This window comes from Lingula anatina, chromosome 8 (assembly GCF_051362555.1).
Source record: "Lingula anatina isolate TDL-2025a chromosome 8, LinAna3.0, whole genome shotgun sequence".
In the NCBI taxonomy this organism is placed as follows: domain Eukaryota; kingdom Metazoa; phylum Brachiopoda; class Lingulata; order Lingulida; family Lingulidae; genus Lingula; species Lingula anatina.
This window is the reverse complement of record NC_141774.1, coordinates 15,076,249-15,083,400: the sequence shown is the minus strand read 5'-3', so window position 1 is coordinate 15,083,400 and position 7,152 is coordinate 15,076,249. Positions and strand designations below refer to the sequence as shown.

Genomic DNA, 7,152 nt, shown 5'->3' with positions numbered 1-7,152 from the left:
ATAATCAAGTCACAGCTAACACAATCTATCACCATAATCAAGTCATAGCTAACACAATCTATCACCATAATCAAGTCGCGGCTAACACAATCTATCACAATAATCAAGTCACAGCTAACACAATCTATCACCATAATCAAGTCACAGCTAACACAATCTATCACCATAATCAAGTCACAGCTAACACAATCTATCACCATAATCAAGTCACAGCTAACACAATCTATCACCATAATCAAGTCACAACTAACACAATCTATCACCATAATCAAGTCGCGGCTAACACAATCTATCACAATAATCAAGTCACAGCTAACACAATCTATCACCATAATCAAGTCACAGCTAACACAATCTATTACCATAATCAAGTCACAGCTAACACAATCTGAAACCGTAAAAGGAATGGCTGCAATGCTGAATGTATATATGCTAACACAATCTATCACAATAATCAAGTCACAGCTAACACAATCTATCACCATAATCAAGTCACAGCTAACACAATCTATTACCATAATCAAGTCACAGCTAACACAATCTATCACAATAATCAAGTCACAGCTAACACAATCTGTCACCATAATCAAGTCACAGCTTACACAATCTATCACCATAATCAGGTAACAGCTAACACAATCTGTCACCATAATCAGGTAACAGCTAACACAATCTGTCACCATAATCAGGTCACAGCTAACACAATCTATCACAATAATCAAGTCACAGCTCACATCTAGCTCTATCTGCTCCGTGCAATGTCGGCTACTTCATATATACATTCAGCATTGCAGCCATTCCTTTTACGGTTTCACTTAACTGGTTTAATGATGTCTTGAGACCACATAACAATCATTAATACAGTGTACGTGTAAAAATGTTGCCTTCCGTGAATGGAAGAGAGAAGGTTCAAAAGGCTGCAGACATGTTGTCACGTGATTTGGCCCTGCGGCATCAGGTCATGTGACAGCAAGAAAGATCTAGATTGGCGTAAAACAACGGACAGTGACAGTTAGACCTTTTTATTGTTTTAAGTGGTTCCCGTCTTTGTGCACAAATAATGTAAACCATTTATAATCTGTCCTCAAAAAACTTTGTTTTGACAAAATACAGGTTTGTATAAGCATGCCTAACAATTATCCTTCCTTGGAATAATTATTGGATTTGAACAATAACTGCCAGAAATGACAGTGATATTTCATCGAAACCATTAAACTAATCCTATTTACAGTAAGTTATGGGGATGTCATTTCTTTATTGCCTCTCTTTCAGAAAATTAGTATTGACAAAATGTATATTTATAAAAGCGTGAGCCAGGCGCTTCGTTTGAGGAGAAAATCTTCTGCAGAAAGGACTGAATTGGTACGATGAAAAGAATATTTTGAATCCAGTGTTCTTCAAGTCCTTGATAAGCTGCATCTGTTCCATCGTAGGTATAACACGACTGTTAAACGGTGTGTGGAGCTCAGCGGCCATCTGCTTCACTTTTAGTATACTTCTATCTTCTATCATGGTCTTTATAGCAGACCACTCCGACATTTCGATGTCGAATTTCAGAAAGTCTATAGTTTTCTGAAACAGTTAAAGTATTTTAAAAGGCAAATTAAAGATGGTTTCCACATTTTTAAAGTAATACAAGTGATTGCACATTCTTGGCAATATATATCGACTTATGTATTCACGCTATCTCACGCCTGGGTCACTGACCTTTGTATGACCACACTATCCCATACCTGGGTCACTGACCTTTGTATGACCACACCATCATGCCTGGGTCACTGACCTTTGTATGACCAAGTATGTCCATGATGCTACTTAGTTTCTTCACTGATACATTTTGCTTTTTAATCAGCTTCAATCCATCGATACCATCTAGGCCCAAATTATGGAAGTAATTGTGGGTATGTCTCTGATAGTCTTCTCTTCCTATGCTACAGACAAAATATTGAATTTAGATAGATTATTCAGTTAGGAAAAAAAAGCGACCGGCATATAAAATGTTATTTGCTTCATGTTTTTCCAAGTCAGAACCGACAACTAGATAATCTAAATAGGTTTTACCATTTCTTGAACGTAAAGCCATTTTTTGAAATATGAACTATTCTGATCAAGAAAAATATAGATTTTTCATAGCAATATAACGACTTAACTTACGTTGGATCAAACGAATGTACTTCGCAGCCCTTTTCCACCATGAAGTCATCAAAAGACCAGTCATTTTTTATCCTATCAAGTTAAGGATATTATTTATTTTGAGTAGTGTGAAATGGTAAAATAACATTGGTCGTAGTAGGGCCTACGTGTACAGGTAAAAGAGATAAATAAATACATTTATTAATAAATTGATAAATTAATGTTAATGGTTATGAAAATTTAGCAGTATATTTAGCAAATATACCCAAAAGAGTAGACCAGACACTGGTTTCTCTTGATGTTAAACGGCGGGTCCAAGCATACTTCCCAGCCGCCTTCGTCTATGTTCCCAGCACGCACCCGTTCACGGCAGTCGTACTGTTGGGTAACGATATATCTGCAAAGGGAAATATATGCCAATCCTAATAGACTCTATACCGCAAAGAGTCTCATAATATTGTAATAGGAATAGTATGAAGTTATTACATGTGCATAATTTTGCTGGCTTGAAAGTCATCCCTGAACACTGAACGCCAACATAAATAATAACTACACAAATATTTTGCAGTTTTGGTAATTTTTTTCAATAGTACAGGTAGAACAATTTTCATTTTACCTGAGATAGTCCATTTCTAATATATCATACTCCTTCTTCGTCATACCATTATAGACCATCGTCTCTCTGTCATCTACAGGTAGCTGTACATACACAAAATCGTTATCTTCGTCCAGTTCCACAAAGAAAGGATGGGTGTATTTTGACTTGCATTTGGCTCCACCGGCTTTACCTTGCCCCTCACTCACTGCCTATTGCAACAATTCAATTTAAAAAGTGACTTTGGACAACCAACATGTTAATGCGTTCCAAATTGCAATGATTGAATTTCGGATGTATCAATCTGGTCATTGAATGTTAACTTCCACTTTAAATCAACGATCATTGGAGTTTAACTTCCCTTAAATAATATAAGCGGGAAACTTGCCTTTGCTTCCCTTCCTGATTTTGTCTCATGCCTTGCTGCCGAAGTAGTCCTCCAGATTTTCCTTTTGAAAACCATCGTCACTGATACGATGGCAATACCTATCCCGACTGCTACTAGACATCTACAGGTAAGGCGGCTATACAACTTCATTGTCCAGCATCGAGCTTCTCTGCAATACTAGGCGGTTAAGCTCCCTTTTCTAGCACTATTCATATGAAATTTCAATGTGAATCTGAGGTTAGACTTTATATAACATATACATTATTGATCAATGAGTTTATTTCTCGTAAGTTATACAGTGTGTCGCCTTAATCGGTTACATAGGGGCTCAATATAAAAACCTATAAACCACTTAAAAATACTGTAAGTATCATTCTTTCGGTATTACACTGTATCTGTATTTATCAAAATTATTTCTATCTCTTTATCCTCTGCATTATCTGGATTATAATTTACAAAATTTATTATATATATATTTATAATTAACATAATTTATTTTCAATATTCAGGAAGCTCGCTTAAACAGACCTTACTGGTCGCCTTCAATTATTACATGCAACAGATGCAGATTTCGGAAATGTGCTATTACATGTCTTTTTGGGAGAAAGTAGTCAATTTTATGAATGGAAATGAAAATTGATCTGAAATCAATGTGACCAGTTACAGCAAGCTACTAACTGTAGAATGAATTAACCCATGCCTGCAATGTGAAGCAACTGGCGGAGAGACTGGCTCATTTTTATCCTGTCACGCGGCCAAAAATCTATAACTTGTTTAGTAAAGTTAAAACAGTTTTACGCAGTGCTGACGTATTCTGTTGCATCTCTTCGGCATAATGTTTACATGAACAAGAATGCATTGTTAAAGGCAGAAGCGGAGGAAGTACAATGGACATTGTGCTTTCACTTCTCCCAAATTAATGCAAGCAGTGCGTATGGGTCTCTTATTGTTGTTGTTATTTGTTCGCAATGGCTGTATTGCGTCTCTATTCATCAAAACCATGCATACGGTAAACGCAGTCTGGGCGAAGTGGAACATGCAGGTACACAAGCCTATTACAAATGCGGCTTTATATACCTCAGTGTGACAGCTGGAGAGAACTGAAGGAGAAATGTTCAGTGCCGGTAACCACATATACTGTATACAAGCATATTGCACTGATACAATATACATGTATATAGGCGAATACTGTACAAGACTAAATAGTAGTAAGGCGGGTTCTACACTAGCTATTACAAACAGTAAGGCGAGTTGTAGACTAGCTATTACAAGTAAACAGTAAGGCGGGTTCTAGACTAGCTATTACAAGTTAACAGTGAGGTGAGTTTTAGATAAGCTACTACAAGTTAACAGTATAATTAAGGCGGGTTTTAAACTATTACAAGTAAACAGTAAGTGGGGTCATAAGCTATTACAAGTTGACGAGACATTCAACAGGTAGCCTACATGTATGTAAACCAAATATGTGGTTCTATCATAAATGCAAACTTTTGAGTTTTAACTATACTTGTAGCAAATAACAAGATTATTAGTAAACTAGCCAAATAATTTCCAGGTAAATCTTGCTGCTTGTATTTTGTGGCAGTCAACTAGATCGGTGCACAGTCCCTAATCTGTAGGGCCAGGTGAAAAATCGAAGTCTAGAAAAAAGCCTTTCGGTTGTCATGTCAGGTGCTAGTAGACAACACCACCACCAGAGGTCAGTAACCTCGCAAAGAGACCAAGGTGATCCGAGGGCGTCAACCTCCCAAAGAAATAACCAGAATAATGAGCAGCAACATATTCAGTTGCAGTCACAAACACAGAGCCGACATAGTTTCACAGACCAAGAAGAGGGGGGACATCACGCACGGGCAGAATCAATCGAGGCGAGAAGTCACTATGGCAGCTCCATTTATTTGAGAAGAGACTCGACGGATTCACCTCTTCTGTTCGAAATGCGAGGAGTGCTATCGAGCCCCCCAAAATCTGACATTACAAACGCCAGGCTTGTCGAAGAAGAGGCCAGAAGTCACGCGCCTCGGGCGGAAATGGAAGAGAAAGTTTGCAAGTGTACGCAGCCTGGAAGTTCATGTTTTCTACCCACTATGCACTACAACGGAGTAAAGTGTGAGCACCGTACATGTGCCGCCAGGGAGCAGTACACGATTGTCTTACCTCCTGCGTTTAAGGTAACTTTAATCCGATGAATGCTGGACCTTTATGTGGCGTTTCTATAATTTTCTTAGAAAATCCAAACTCTTTTCTTTTTAAAGAATTGAAAGAAAAAAAATACGAAGAAATTTCCCAATACACAAAACTGTCGGCTGTGGAATGCTACGCTCGTGATAAGGTGAAACTTAATTTTTGTTAAGACATTATTGTTCAGACATTATTTCTACTTTATAAAGGTCTAATGAGCCTTTCAGTGAACTGAAAGATTTAACAATGGTTTAAAGTCGACTAAATATATTTTAGCCAAGGTCTTTAGGTTTGGACCAATTTTTGGGCTAAATTAACTGCTTTTTTTTAAATCAATCCATTGTCAAATGCAGACAAAAGTACGTATAATGATATGCTTACCTAAAAAATGCGTCGGTTCACTTTTCGCTCACCAACAGTTTATTTTCCAGGGAACCAACATGGAAGGATTATTTGCACGACAAAATACCACAGATGGTACAAGCACGAACTTTTTTGACTCAAGTGCAGTGGACCCGAGTAAGTCTACTTCCATTCGTTTGCCTCAAACTTAAATATTATAAATACATTTTTAATGCTTCTTATCTTTTAAGAACAATTTTTTTAAGTTTGCCGCTTTTGAGTGATATTTGGTGAGTTTAATATCCATATCGCCATCGAATCCCGCACATTATTTCGTTTCCGTAGTTTGAAGATTAAAGTGCAATATTTCTTGAGGCGGAAATAGTGCTGATAGTCCTAAACTATCAACGACGTGGAACAAATATCTAATAAAACATAGAAAAGAAAATTATGAAATTTGAACGTTTGAAACTTTGAATGCATTGAATGCATACGCCAAGCTAGTGAAATAAGACTGTCTTTCTTTCCAGGCAGCGGAAAAACCTATTACTACAATTCCCGCACCGGTGACAGAACGTGGACGAATCAACATAATACCTAACATAACATGGATGCTGATTTTTGTAGAATAACTCGATCGCAATAGGAAGAGCATTTTGTCTAGCAAACTATGTCTCTAAAGTGTCAGAATGATCATAAATGAAAATTATCAAACACAAGCCGAAATACTTTCATACCGTTAGCTTACGACCAACCTGGACATAGATGTTGATTGATTTAGTAACATTTACTGAAGAAATATTAAATTAAATGCGAGCTGTCATTTGTTAGTATGTTATGCAGGTTAGGTTTTGTACAGATTATAGGCAAAAGTCTGCCCTTTAATATTTTGTTGAGCTTTTTTGAACAATGCAAAGACACCATTAGGATGTGATCTGAGCCAGGTCCTAACTGGAATGTGATCTGGGCCACTTAGGAAGTGGACTGTATAAAGACTGTGACAAAAACATGTACACTCAATCTGGCCCTCTCCGTGAAAAAGGTTGAAATTTTCCATCTCATTAACGAAGCTGCCGTGGCTCCGTCGTAACTTAGCTGTCTTGGATACAGGCAGACACTGGTCGGAGTCCCAGCAGGTTTTATGACAATCTATTGCCAGAATTAATTTTTAAAAATTGCGATTGATTACTATAAGAGAAAACTCGTAAGTACAGAGGTTGGGCGTTTTAGTCACGTCGCAGTCAGTACCGTGCATGGATGCAAATGAGGAATATAAAGGGTCATCAATCATGTAAGCACAAAGTCACGAGTTCGAATCCCGGATGACGCACGTCAGTCCATCAGGACAACGATCGGCCCCCTGAATAGGGACGTCACGAGAACGTTAACGAATTTGGGGTGTCTCGCGGGTCTTAGCAAATTTCCTTTTGCATAAAAATACGGTATAATTTTAGAAAGTTTACATCTGTGTCGACAATTAAATTTCATCTCTTTTCAGTTAAAAGTCCTTTAC

The 7,152-nt window shown here is 37.6% G+C and overlaps 2 protein-coding genes across 4 annotated transcripts; one reads left to right on the top strand and one right to left on the bottom strand.

Annotated features, from left to right (window-relative positions):
* Positions 1-440: 440 nt before the first annotated feature.
* LOC106152052 (putative methyltransferase-like protein 24) lies at positions 441-3,315 on the bottom strand. The gene is made up of 6 exons (XM_086994589.1): positions 3,113-3,315; positions 2,750-2,936; positions 2,399-2,530; positions 2,155-2,226; positions 1,784-1,931; positions 441-1,572 (listed from the first exon to the last, which is right to left on the bottom strand). The coding sequence occupies exons 1-6, from the start codon at positions 3,264-3,266 to the stop codon at positions 1,255-1,257; spliced, it is 1,011 nt and encodes a 336-aa protein (XP_086850715.1). The 5' UTR covers positions 3,267-3,315; the 3' UTR covers positions 441-1,254.
* A 581-nt stretch (positions 3,316-3,896) lies between these two features.
* Positions 3,897-6,524, top strand: LOC106152053 (uncharacterized). 3 transcript variants are annotated; one of them, XM_086994588.1, is made up of 4 exons: positions 3,897-4,240; positions 4,672-5,287; positions 5,729-5,816; positions 6,170-6,524. In XM_086994588.1, exons 2-4 carry the CDS (start codon positions 4,781-4,783, stop codon positions 6,238-6,240), a joined length of 666 nt encoding a protein of 221 aa, XP_086850714.1. In that variant the 5' UTR covers positions 3,897-4,240; positions 4,672-4,780; the 3' UTR covers positions 6,241-6,524. The 3 variants fall into 3 exon arrangements, with proteins under 3 accessions (XP_086850714.1, XP_086850713.1, XP_013380978.2); XM_086994587.1 differs by having other exon boundaries at positions 3,897-4,324; XM_013525524.2 differs by having other exon boundaries at positions 3,898-4,436.
* Positions 6,525-7,152: the final 628 nt, after the last annotated feature.

Excerpts from the sequence above, each read along its gene's own strand:
- LOC106152052 (XM_086994589.1), bottom strand. The coding sequence starts at position 3,266 with ATGAAGTTGTATAGCCGCCTTACCTGTAGATGTCTAGTAGCAGTCGGG. Across the intron at positions 2,227-2,398 it reads TGTCTGGTCTACTCTTTTGG|GATAAAAAATGACTGGTCTT; the intron begins GTATATTTGCTA and ends TTAACTTGATAG. Across the intron at positions 1,573-1,783 it reads ACATACTTGGTCATACAAAG|AAAACTATAGACTTTCTGAA; the intron begins GTCAGTGACCCA and ends TAACTGTTTCAG.
- LOC106152053 (XM_086994588.1), top strand. The coding sequence starts at position 4,781 with ATGTCAGGTGCTAGTAGACAACACCACCACCAGAGGTCAGTAACCTCG. Across the intron at positions 5,288-5,728 it reads TCTTACCTCCTGCGTTTAAG|GGAACCAACATGGAAGGATT; the intron begins GTAACTTTAATC and ends TTTATTTTCCAG. Across the intron at positions 5,817-6,169 it reads CTCAAGTGCAGTGGACCCGA|GCAGCGGAAAAACCTATTAC; the intron begins GTAAGTCTACTT and ends CTTTCTTTCCAG.